The sequence below is a fragment of the Sorex fumeus genome, unplaced genomic scaffold (genome assembly GCF_029834395.1).
Source record: "Sorex fumeus unplaced genomic scaffold, SorFum_2.1 ptg000021l, whole genome shotgun sequence".
In the NCBI taxonomy this organism is placed as follows: Eukaryota; Metazoa; Chordata; class Mammalia; order Eulipotyphla; family Soricidae; genus Sorex; species Sorex fumeus.
The window spans coordinates 11,503,032-11,516,350 of NW_026606078.1; the positions used below are offsets into that span (position 1 = coordinate 11,503,032).

General features: G+C 42.2%; 1 gene segment (V, D, J or C); it reads right to left on the reverse strand.

Moving 5' to 3' along the window:
• Positions 1-7,201: 7,201 nt before the first annotated feature.
• LOC130022842 (immunoglobulin lambda variable 2-18-like) lies at positions 7,202-7,768 on the reverse strand. The segment is given in 2 exon segments: positions 7,202-7,606; positions 7,723-7,768. Coding segments are annotated over 2 exon segments (451 nt in total).
• Positions 7,769-13,319: the final 5,551 nt, after the last annotated feature.

Consider the following 13,319-nt stretch of genomic DNA (forward strand, 5'->3'; position numbering starts at 1 on the left):
TTCAACTTAACTGCTATTTTCCTCCTGAATTTCTTTTCTGAGAGAGAAGCAAGGACTAGGAAATCCTGAGTAAGATCTAGATCTGATTTTTCTTTCCTAAAAAAGCAATTCCTTGTTCCAGCCTGGGTCCTCAGCTCCCTAAGGAATTGGGTGGTGTTGATTAACTCCCATGCCTAGTAGAACAAGTAGATGTCATGTATGGCTTGATGGATACTTAGTGGGGCTGGTGGGACACAGGTCTGTGCCATGCAGGGATTCATGGCAGACTTTCAGTCCTAGCCTTCAGGTAAGTCACCCAGTGGTCCATTGACATCAATAGGAAACAACATTGTGGTCTGAAAATGACCTACATTATGACCCACAGCTACTTCTCATGCAAGAGACCAGATGAGAAGACTAAAAGAAGATTCAATGGTCTCCGGGAACTGGGGAAGAGGGAGTAGCCCAAGCTGAATCTTAGTGGTCAAGAGGGCAGAGAGTGAGATTTTGTACTCACTTATCCTTTGTTTTTGTCACTGTGGGTACCCGCCACTGTATTTTACACCACAATAATACTCAGCCTCATCCACAGATTGGACATTTGATATGGTTAAGTAGCGGTCGGCTCCTGAGCTTGAGCCTGAGAAACGATCAGGTATGTTGTCCCCTTCGCAGAAGTTTCCAACATTTTCAACTTGCATCACATAAGGTGGCCCTTGTCTTGAATCTGCTGATACCACTCAATACAGAAGTTGTGGTGCTCCTAGCTTAAGGTGCAAGTGAACTTGGTTGAGGCCCAAGTGAGACAGAGGCAGAAAGGATCTGGGTCACCATAGACACAGCACAAAATCATGGAACAGAAGATAGAAAATAATGCTGAATTCACTGAGAGAGATCAAATAGTCCCCTGGACTGTTCTTGGAGGAAAAAACAAGAGAGGCGACCCTTTAATTTTGGGATACCCTAAACTTGGGAGAAAATGAAGGGCAGGAGGTAGAAGGGAACCCAGGCCATGTTGAGAGAGGTTTCCAAGAGCGCTCTCCTAAAACTGTCCAGATGTACTGGTGTCTTCTGAGTTCTCTTTATCCTCTCTTCATGTAGTCACAAAAGGGTGGAACTTGAATGCAAACCTGTTTTCCATTCATCATTAACCTCAAACTGATAATTTTGTGAGGCTCCAAATAAAGCATCAGCTTAGGTTTCCTTCCGGGAGTTCATTCTATTTTGAAGTATTTTTAGAAAAAGCTCCAGACACCTGTTTTTTCACTTAAATGCAGCCCAAGAGACTTAAATGTACTGATTACCAAATAGCATTCCTCTGCCCCCTAGCGGTTCCAGAATAATGCCATCCTCCTTCTTTGGTGGTGGTTAAACAGGACAGCACCTCTTGAACCTTAAGTGAGGGAGAGACAGACACAGAGTGATGGCTCTCATGTGCAGGATATATAGAAATATAAATATGGGATAATGAATACCTAAAGACAATAGAAACAGAGAACTTGAGAACTGGTATTCAGTAGAAGACATGCAACTCGAGAGGGCTGTGGATAGGACAAGGAGGGAACAATGTCTATGGGAGAGTGAGCTTTCCCATGGGGCCAGTTTTGGGCATTTACAGTCCCTCACTGTCTAGTTCATGCTTTAGGGAGGGATCATATCTCCAGTCACGTCCTTAATATCTCTCACTGTGATTTTCCCACATAAGTGATAGAGGTGTTGGGAGCCAAGACTGTCTTGGACTTGGATGCAGGCCTGACAACAGTCGCCATGAGGCTAAGAACCTGTACTTGGGAAGGGCCTCTGGGTGTGAAGCAAAGTTTTAATGATTTTGTTTTTACCATACAGAGGGACCATCGGTGCTGGGCCTTGTCATCACCTCTAAGGTGCTCTGGCTCAGGGGAGACATGGCTTTTGGACTACAATTTGGATTCCCATCTTTGGCAAGTCAGCTGTGAAGTTTGTGTTTTCTATCTTGGGATGGAACAGGAGCAGTGGAGAAAGTGGGGGTGGGTCCCTGACCTTCAGTGGCATCAGTGGTATTCTCCTGTGAAGTTCTGCAGAACTCTGTGGAAGACCCAGGAGACCATGGATTAGTGGGGAACACCTCTTTTAGGGTCTCTGGGGAAGCTGGGCATTGAACATGGAATGTGGCCCCCAATTCTGCTGTGGTGGGAAGCCCCAAATGGAGCTGCAGGGACTATAGTTGTCTTTGCGCAAGCGGCAGGGGTTCAGAGATAGAATTTTGCCTATATATAAATGAACATGAAATGTGTCATGCTTATTGAAATTAGTCACAAGTAAAAGGACAAATATAGAATGACTACATTTATTTCTGGTGTATAAAGTATATATGCAGGGGTCACATCCACCCACTGGCCCCCTGGCATTGTGTAATCCCATCAAGAGCCAAGACCCAGAGACTATGAAACCCAGCTCCCAGAAGAGAACAGCTCTGAGTCTCCTGCCCCCGCGCCTGGCTGTACTTGCCGGAGCTCCTTGGAGGGGAGCGGATTGAGCTTTCCTCACCACCCCGACCAGGGCTGCGGAAGCCGAAGACCTCTAGAACCAGCGACCATCATGCTGAGACCACTCTCCGCACACATGAAGGTACTGGCAGAGGAACAAAGGCATGCGGGTCCCGGGGCTGAGATCTCCAAGCCTACTCGGATTGGGGCTAAGCATCCTCCACCCAGATCCTCCAAATTCCAGTAGGCGGGGTCACACCCACCAACTGGCCCTCGGCGCCGTGTAATCCCATCAACAGTCAAGACCCAGAGACTATAAAACCCAGCTCCAGGAAGCGTGACCACTAATGCTGCAAGACATCTTATTATCTCATTCTTACTTTGGACAAAATGGCAGGCTACCGAATGTAACCCTCCACACAGCAGAGTCTGGCAAACTCCCCGTGGTGTACCCAATATGCCAAATACCAGTAACAATGATGTGTCTCATACTCCTAACCCTTGAAGAGATTTTAATATGGCACTTTAAAAAAAATCTCAGGGCTAGGATGAAGGAGACATTACTGGGGCCTGCTTGAGGCAATCGACGAACAATAAAGTATATATACATATGCAGATATATACATATATATTAGAATAATCTCATGGCTAGGGAAAACAGGGATTAGGAATACTGGCCAATGGTTGGAACTAACCACAAGTGAGTGTGGTGTAACGGTAGGTAAGATAGAGGTGACCATCATGACAATAATGCCTGAGAATGATTATGCTGGACAAGATTTGAGGGTTAAAAGTAGGTAAGGGAGATTCTTGGTAACTGTTTGGTATCAGTATTGCAAACCACAATATCCAAAGAGAGTGAGAAAGGCAGTGAGACAGAGAGAGAGAAACAAAGACAGAGAGACAGAGAGAAGAGTGCCTGCCATAGAAGCAGGCATGGGGTGTAGGGTGTGTGGTGATGGGAGGGAACTTGGGGACACTGGCCTGGGATATGCACATGGTGGAAGGATGGGTGTTGGAATACTTTATAACTGATATCCAATCATTAACAGCTTTGTAATATTCTATTCACAGTGATTCAGTTAAAAAGCTAAGAAATTGAAGAAAAAGGAGGTTGGATTCAATAATAATGGGGTGAGGAGAGGATAGATTGATTTCTAAAAAATAAGTAAATAAATAAAACTGAAACAGAAGATATCTATGAAAGAGGTATAATACAGTAGTCAAAACACAATGTAATGAAAGTATGGGGAAACCCTTACTTTTAGAAGAAAGAAGAAGAAAGATGGCCCTCCCGTTGATCGTCGATTTGCTCGAGCAGGCCCAGTAACGTCTCCATTGGAGACTTTGTTGTTACTGTGTCTGGCATATCGAATACTCTCGGTAGCTTGCCGGGCTCTCCGAGAGGGGCGGAGGAATCGAACTCGGGTCGGCCATGTTGGCCGCTTGTAAGGCGAACGTCCTACCGCTGTGCTATCGAAAGAGAGTGGACTCAGGATAGAAAGAAGGACCATTTCGAAGTACCTCCCCTCTCACTGTCTGTCACAAGGCACACGTAGCTTTTCTGTTGTGCCTACTATTTACCACCTTGAGACAATCTTTCCGCCAAGTTGTTTAAGGTGAAATATTCTGGATCTGCAAAAGCATGTTATCCAGCTGTGTTTTTTTTTTTCCTAGAAAGAGATGGGTTTGAGAAACACTCTAATCAGTATTGATTATTCTTCTCTAGAAGAGAATGAAAATATAATTTCATTAATTGTCGGTATTTATTTTGTCAAAGATAGTAATATGAGCCAAATATATAACTCTTCTACATTTGAAAGTGTCATGCTACCTGTGAAATTTGAGAACACATGTTAACTGATATTTAAAATATTGGCTAATTTAGCAATGGATTAATGGTTTAACAAAAATAATTCTAATTATGAAATTAAACATCACATATTCATAACTAGGGATAAGGTATTAATGATACATGTTACTAGATGAATGATCTTGAAGTCTTTGTGAGAGCTAAGAGACATCTAACACAGTCACTCCTTTATGAAACTATCAACATGAAATCAGATGAAGCAAGTGCATTGATAGTGAGTAAAGATTTGCAGATGGTGAAATGCTAAGGAGGGGATCAAACAGGTAGTACTGGAGATGTTCAATGTATTTATTTAGGATGATAAAAACCTTATAGAAAAATGATATAAGAATATAATGAATATAAGAATATATAAAATATATAAGAATATATAAAAATGATATAATGTAGGAAATTCTGTGGATATAGGAAATCTACTGAGTTATATTCCTTAAATGTTGAGACTATAGAATATAAATTCTACAGAAAAAAGTACCCAAACTTATGTGAAGTCAGATACTAATTTCTAAAATATTCATAACTTAATTTTGGGCTTGCTGATATATAAAGTTATTGAAATAGTTAAATATATAACAAACAGCGAATATAGCAAATTGTTTAAATTGGTCAATAGAAAGTTTACAGGAAGGCCCACTCCCACAGCTGCTACCATATTGATTCACCCACCAGCCCTGCTATACTGATTTATGATTAAGTCTCTGAGGAGATGCACACTTTGCAGAAAAAATTCATGGAAACATCAGTCCCTGCAGCATAAAACTCTGGGATGCCCTTGAGACGTGGGCAGGTCTAGGCAGCCTCATCAACAGCCCTCTGCTGCAGTCACACCAAGTGTTCAACTTCACCACTTCCCTAATACTCTCTGCAGAGATCCCAAACTACAAGAAACCGAAAATAATTTCAGGCACACAAGTGCCCAGGCTGAGAACTCTGGGGTCTTCTCGGAGTCAGTATGGGTAGTCTCTTCTCACACTTGCCCCGACATTCAAACCCATCTCCCATATGTGCCACCATATCAACTCATTGACCCAGACAATAGATCCTGAAGTCTCTAAGCCCCACAACACCTTCTAATTACTCAATACTGAAATTCCAGTATGAGCACAACAAATTATATGGGAAAGAAACATAGAAACCAACTAAACTCAACAATCAAAAGCAATATACACAGAACGCCTAATAGCAACAAACAACGTAGTAAATTTCTTGATAAGGATTTAACAACCCATGATTAAATATATAACAAATTTTATGTAAAATAGATTTTATACTTATTCAAATTAATATTGAAAATTTGTTATCTAATCAATTTTAACTCTAGCACTGTAGCACTGTCCTCCCATTATTCATCGATATGTTCAAGCAGGCACCAGTAACATCTCCACTGTGAGAGTTGTTGTTGCTGTTTTTTAGCATATCGAATATGCCATGGGTGTTGCCAGGCTCTGCCGTTCGGGTGTTATACACTCGGTAGCTTTCTGGGCTCTCCAAGAGGGACGGAGAAATGTAACCCAAGTCGGCTGCATGCAAGGCAAATGCCCTACCCGCTGTACTATTGCTCTAGCCCTTTAACTCTAGAATTGTATAACAGTTGTGGGTTTTGTCTACATTAAAATAAATTAAAAATCTTTTAAGATTTGTTAAAAAAGAGGGTCATACCCACAAACTGCCCTGTGATGTCATGTAATCTCATCAACAGCCATGATCCAGAGTGTCAGAAATAAATCTCCCAGAAGAGAGTAACATAGAACATGCTAAGAGATGCCTACAGATCCTGGGCCAGGCTGTCTTAATCAGGGCAACTCAGAGTGTGGCAGGTGAGTTTCCCACCCACCCCCACAGAGTTCCAACAGCCAAAAACCTCTAGAACTCAATCACCACCTGCTCCTGGCTGCTCTCCAGAGGCTCAGAGAGTGAATCTGCTGTACAATTTTATTCTGAATTTTAGGATTCCTGGAGTGAATGTGGCTGTGCGACCCTCTATACGCTACACCACTGTTGTACAAGGAGTAGCACACAATACATGATGGGGCTTAAAGTAGAAGTAATAGTCACCCAATGTCATATATATATGTATATGTATATTTATACATATGCACACAAACAAGGCTAAAACCATTAAAAACACATGTTGATAATCTCTTATACAAGGACTTAATGGGTCTAGGACGAAATACAACAATCTTCACACACTTTGCTCTAAAGAAACATCATTGGACCATATTTAGTGGATTATTGAAATCAAGCATTGCAAAATTAATTATTTATGTTCTTTTTTGGGTGCATGGTTTGACATTTGAGGTGGAAATATTTGGAATATGGTGGTGGGAAGGTACAAAGGCAGTGGGATTGGTATTAGAATATTAAATGCAATGAATTATTGTGAACAACTTTAAAAAAACTAAATTAAAAATATTTTTTAAGGGGCCGGAGTGATAGCACAGAGGGTAGGTCGTTTGCCTTGCACGTGGCCGGCTTGGGTTCAATCCCCGGCCTCCCATATGGTCCCCCAAGCACCGCCAAGAATAATTCCTGAGTGCAGAGCCAGGAATAACCCCTGAGCAACGCTGGGTGTGACCCAAAAAGCAAAAAAAAAAAAAAAATTTAAAAGAAAAACCTATATGAATTCAGTAAAGTAAAGTAAAGTAAAGTAAAGACCCTCCCGTTGATCGTCGATTTGCTCGAGCAGGCCCAGTAACGTCTCCATTGGAGACTTTGTTGTTACTGTGTCTGGCATATCGAATACTCTCGGTAGCTTGCCGGGCTCTCCGAGAGGGGCGGAGGAATTGAACTCGGGCCGGCCATGTTGGCCGCTTGTAAGGCGAACACCCTACCACTGTGCTAATGTCTTTAAAATTTATTCGTTCATTTCAACTTAAAATCATTAAGTAAAAAATGCCCTCCAAGTTTCGGAGAGAAGGACCTCAAGGGAACTTTCAGCGGTTTTTGGTTCACTACCCTGTGTACAGCAGCTACTGTGGAAAGTGCTACTACTTGTAAATGAGCTACAGTAATAATCTGCCTCATCCTCAGGCTTGAGCCCAGAGATGGTCAGGGTCGCTGTGTTGCCAGACTTGGAGCCAGAGAAGCGATCAGGGATCCCTGTTGCCTGATTGTTGAAATAATAAATCAGCAGTTTGAGGGGCTGTGCCATCCTGCTGCTGGTACCAGGAGACAGCATTATATCCCCCAATGTAATCGCTGGTTCCTGTACAGGAAATGGTGACTGTCTGTCCCTGAGTCCCAGACACTGAGGGAGGTTGAGTTAGGACATTTTGGGCCCAGGTTCCTGAAGAAAGAGAAACAATACACTGGTGAATTCAGGCTAGTTCTGAATGAACCTGAGGAAGGGAGACAAAGGGTGAAGTGAATCCAGATGTGCCCAGTCCCTTTCCAAAACCTCACCTGGGCCCTGACTGAGGAGGCTGAGGAGGAGAAGAGCCCAGGTCATGATGGAGCTGCCCAGAGTGCTGCCTGCTGACACCCCAACCCTGGGCCTGGCTCTCTCCCAGCTCTTATCCCTCCCCTGCCCCAGAGAAGGGAGGGGTCTGCATGCAAAGCTGCTTCCTGCACCTGGCTCTGCTCACCCCTCTCTGGCCTGGCCTTGGACTCCAGATGATTCTGCATTACTTTAAAAAATCATAATGATTTGTGTTTATTTCTCTTGACTTCTTATCTTAATTTGGCACTGATGGGGGCATGGCGTGATATTCCCAGTGATACTCTGATAACAAGGCTGGTAGTTCAATGCCCGGGCTGAGTCTTGCTGTGGACCAAGTACACTGTATGGTGCTGTGGACCATCAGGGCCACAACGGTGGCGCTCAGGACCCCAAGGCCAGACCCAGTAGAGTGATAGGTACCAGAGATTGAAACAGATTAATTCTGATTAATTAATTAACAGACAAATTATTTCATTAAAAAATTAACAAATTATTTCTCCTTGATATAAATTTTTCTCATACAAACCTTTAATACCTAATTTGAAGAGAAAAATAAATGTGCTGACATCTCATGCATTCACGACCTTCCTAATCTTCTGGGACTTTGCTTGTGATGTGACTGCCTCAGTGATCACTCAATACAGTGTTACTCCAGGAAATGCCCTCTTGTGGATGCCCATGTTTCAGATTTTCTCTAACATTGGCAAAGTTAAGTTACCTTTTGTGTAAACTCCTGCTCTTGATGGTTACCTTTTGGTGGTGAGTCTCTCAGGTGCATACTTGTCAGCACTCCGACCACACATGTTTGTGCTGATGCATCTGTTGTCCTGAGTCCCAGAAGCAGATTGTCACTCCCAGATTACCCACCCACACATAGCAGGGAGGGAGTCCTTTCAGCAAATAAGAGCACTTGCCAGGAACAATAGGTTTTTATCTCTGTTTCTCTTTAGATCTCTTTGAATTATTCAACTTGAACTTTATTTTATCCTACTTTGATATTTAGCCAGGGTCAAATCTGAATTTTGTATCCCACAGTAGATGTTACATGGAGATAGTAATCTGAGAGACAGAGAAAGCACAGGCTTGATTTTTCTGCAAATCTATCTGTACAGTGCGGTATTTATGAACAGTGATATTATCCAAGAACCTTTTTCCAATTTTTCTTTTATTTGTGAGTAGGCCACAAGCAATATTTTTCAAACTTCTTGGGTGGTTTTCTTCTAGATCAATACATTCATAGATATGTGATCCAATTTCTATGTGTAAATACTATATGCTTATAAGTCCTCTTTGGGTTACTGTGGTTACTATTTCATCTAGATGTTTCTAAAAATAATGTTTGATTCCCATCTTTTTCTGCAACTTATGACTAGGCTTGGGTTTCCTTCTTTGTTAGCAGACCATGAATTACAATTCTTATTTTCTCAAACCTAACAGGATGCCAAAATGTGTGCTCAGTCTTTAAGTCTCTTGTCACTGAATTTCCTCATTTATATAGGATATGCCTGCGCCAACTGTTAGTTAGAAATGATGTGTGGATAAAAGTGCCACAAAAATGAATGGTTCAATTCAATGCACTTACCTGCTTTCTAGAATCATCCTTAGCTTCTCCAAATGATGTCTCCTTTGGGTGTTCTACTCGGCCTTCAAGCAACATTTTCAAGTTTGCTGAGCTATTTGGTTGTTAACATGTAAGGGAAATTTAATGAATTATTTAATAAGTTATCTTTCTTCCACTTCCAATCCCAATCCCAAAAACAATGAGGACCATTCAGAGGAAGAATGCCTGCTTGGCATTCAATCCCTGGTACCTCCACCGGTGCTGAGTATGATCCAGATGCCACACACACACATCCCTTAATTCAGGTATAATCTCCAAGAACATACAAACAAAACTATTTTGAATCCTTAAAATGTGGGTCACAGAAGGCAAACAGGGGAGGCAAGACCATTTGAAGTAAGAGTGAACTTCCGGTTTTTTCTTCTGTGTCGCTGGAATCAAGAAAACACGGACGATTTGGGACAGTCCTTTCTTATTTCCCTTGAAAAAAACTTGGTGAGAAGCAATTCTTGAGACTTTTGAGTTTATTTCCTGTAAAGGACAGTAATGATAGTACCAGAATACAGGCCCTCACTGCCCCCTGGTGGCATCAAATGACATTACCAAAATTCATAGAAGCAGTCAATCACATGATCACTTGACATCTCTTTTCTCATCCATTTGCTCTAGCGGGTGCCAGTAATGTCTCCATTCGTCCCTGTCGTGTGCCAATGTAGCCCAATGGCGTCTGCTCATTCTAGTAACACGAAGAGCCACAAACCGATCATTTAGGGTCTTGGCGTAGAGGTCTGACCATCTCATAGGTGGGAGGCCACGCAATCTTTTGACGACCCTTAAAATCCAGTCCGTAATGGCTCTAGTCCAGCGGTCTTCTCCAAATCTCATTACATGTCCAGCCCATCTTATTTTCGATGCCTTGGCAAACGAGACAGCGTCCCCGATACAAATCTGGTGATGGAGGACGGAACTCCGGAATCTTTCTCTCATTTGAGTGAAGCATGATACCCCAAGCATAGCTCTTTGATTCCTCTTTGGGAAACCCAAATTGCACCCTCATCCTGTTTTCATAGGGCCCAGGTCTCTGAGGCATATGCTAATGCAGGAAGAACAGTGGAATCGAAGAGATGTGCCCAGAGCCAGAGGTTCTTCTTCCTCTTAGCTATATCTTCAATGCTCTTGAAGGTGTTCCAAGCTGCTCTCTTCCTCCTTTGAAGTTTAGGTGCCAGGTCATTTGTCATGTTGACTTCTTGGCATAGGTACACATAACTGTTGCATTCATTGACGTTCAGTACCCTGAGTGTGAATGGAACACAAAGAACAAGACTGTTTCTTATAACCATTGTCTTGGTGAGATTCAGCTGTAGTCCAATCTTTCCGTACTCACGGTTGAAGTTGGCCAGCATGTGTGCGACTTTGCTAATGTTTGGTGTAATTAGAACGATGTCATCAGCAAAGTGGAGATGGTGTAGTTGCCAACCGTCTAACTTCACTCCCATTCCTTCCCAGTCCAGTCGTCGCATGACGTTCTCAGTTCTCGAGGGTGGCACTGAAGAGTTTTGGTGAAATGGTATCACCCTGCCCAACCCCTCTCTTGACATGGATGATCACTTCCTTGTAGAATGGTTAGATCCTGGTAGCGAATCCTTAATACAGCTCTTGGAAGATTCTGATTTATTGAGTTTGAACGCCCTGTTGGTTATAGTCTCAACACTATCAAAGGCCTTCTTTAAATCAATGAATGTTAGAGAGAGAGGCATCTTGAACTCCTGAGAAACCTCTATGAGTTTGGTTATTGTGTGGATATGGTCGATCATGCTGAATCCTTTGCGGAACCTGGCTTGCTCGCATGGTTGTCCTTTATCTAGTGTTCTGCCAATCCTATTCAGGATGACTCGAGTGAACAGCTTGTAGACAAAAGACAAAAGGCAGAGAGGGAGATAGTTGCCAATGTCGTGGATGTTTCCCTTCTTGTACTGTAGTACAGTCCTGCTGGTTTTCCATTGGGACGGAACCTTGCATTCAGACAGGTAGCATGTGAAGAGCCAAGTCAGTGTATTGATGAGTACTGATGGCAGGTTCTTCAGGTGTTTGGGTCTGACTTTGTCTGTGCCCCGTGCTGTTTAGCTTCTTTACCGATGAAATTGTGTGTCGGATTTCGGAAGGGAGAACGTTCGGAATGACATATCCATTCTGCAGAATTTGGTATGTAGGCAGGTGGACGTGGTTATCGAAGAGATACAAGTAGAAGTCATGGATAATCTTCTCCATTGCCCTTCTCGAAGATGAGCTGATTTCTAACATTTTTTTTTTTACTTTCTAGCTCGAGCGGGCCCAGTAACGTCTCCATTGGAGACTTTGTTGTTACTGTGTCTGGCATATCGAATACTCTCGGTAGCTTGCCGGGCTCTCCGAGAGGGGCGGAGGAATCGAACTCGGGTCGGCCATGTTGGCCGCTTGTAAGGCGAACGCCCTACCCGCTGTGCTATCGCTCCATCCTTCGTACTCCTGTAGTTCTCATCTTTGTTTTCTTCTAACTCCTTGAATTTGGGTTTTCTATTTTGTTTTGCTTTGAAATAACATCTATCTGTGGTCAGGTTTTTTTTTTTAATCTTCATTCTCGTATAAAAAAAAAAAGAAAAAAAAATCCAGTTGGTAACGGCTCTAGTCCAGCAGTTGTCTCTAAATCTCATTACATGTCCAGCCCATCTGATTTTCAACACCTTGGCAAACGAGACAGCATCCCTGATTCTTGACCATCAATGGAGGTCGGAACTCCAGATTCTTTCTCTCCTTTGAGTGAAATGTGATACTCCAAACATAGCTCTTTCTATTCCTCTTTGAGAGACCAGAATATGTTCTCATCCTATTTTCTTCTTCTGCCCCTTCCTTCTCCTCCTCATCATCCTACTCCTTCTCCACCCTCTCCTCCTTCTTCTTCTCATCTTCCTCCCCTTCCTCACATTCTGGTGTTTCTGGCCCTATAATCAAGAATTACTTCTCTTGCAGTTGGGTTACTTTTGGGGGGCCCTTTTTGTTTCCTGATGAATGCTTGTATTATTGTGAACTTAATTTTCAACACAGTTTTTGTGGTATCTCATATATTCTTCTAATCGGTATCTTCATTATTGTTTCCAGGTATCTTCCCTACTCTATCCCCTGCCCCCCGAGCTCCTTGTATTGCAAACGTTCTCTTTCTTTTTACCCCAGGAATGTTTATTGATACACCGTGGTTTACAAAGTTGTCCATAATAGAGTTGTTTTCAACACCAATACCACCATTAATGTGCCCTTAACTCCAACAATATACAAAGGTTCCATCCCACCCACTAGACAGGTATAAAACAAAAGTATTTCATATCAATTCGTCCAATAAAACCAAGAAATGGTGGGTAGAAATATCTGGAAAAGAAATAAAAGTTGTTTTATGATGATGAGTTTCTATATATTTTTGACCTTTCTTAATCTAGTCGAGGACAACCAGATGAACCGATAATGAGTGCCATACTAAAGGCCACATAATGGGAAGTTTCTATGCCCCTTAAGGAGTTTTTAAACACTTCTTACAAAACTAGTTTCAAGGCTACTAATTCCCTAAGCTGTTGCCTGTCCCTGAAGTTCTGTATAGTTTTCTCAAATCTGAATGAAACTAGCTGGATAGAGTATTTCTGTAAGGTGTTTATTTCATTGAGTTTTTGTACTATATCCTGAATATTTGTCTGACTCATAAATTCTAACTTGATAGATTCTGCTGTTCATTTAATGGATTTTATTTGAGATTTGAGTGAAAGTTCTGTTTTGATCTTTCTGCCTTCAGTATTCTTTCTCTATATTTGGATTTTGTCATTTAGGGTATGATAAATCTTGGATATTTCTTAATTGGATCTATTTTCCCTGGGACCACGGGGGCCTTTTGGATCTCGAGGTCTGTAATCCTCAGTTCTAAGAAATTCTTATCAATTTCTTTAGTTAATGTTTCTTTACCACATTTCTCTTCCTGTT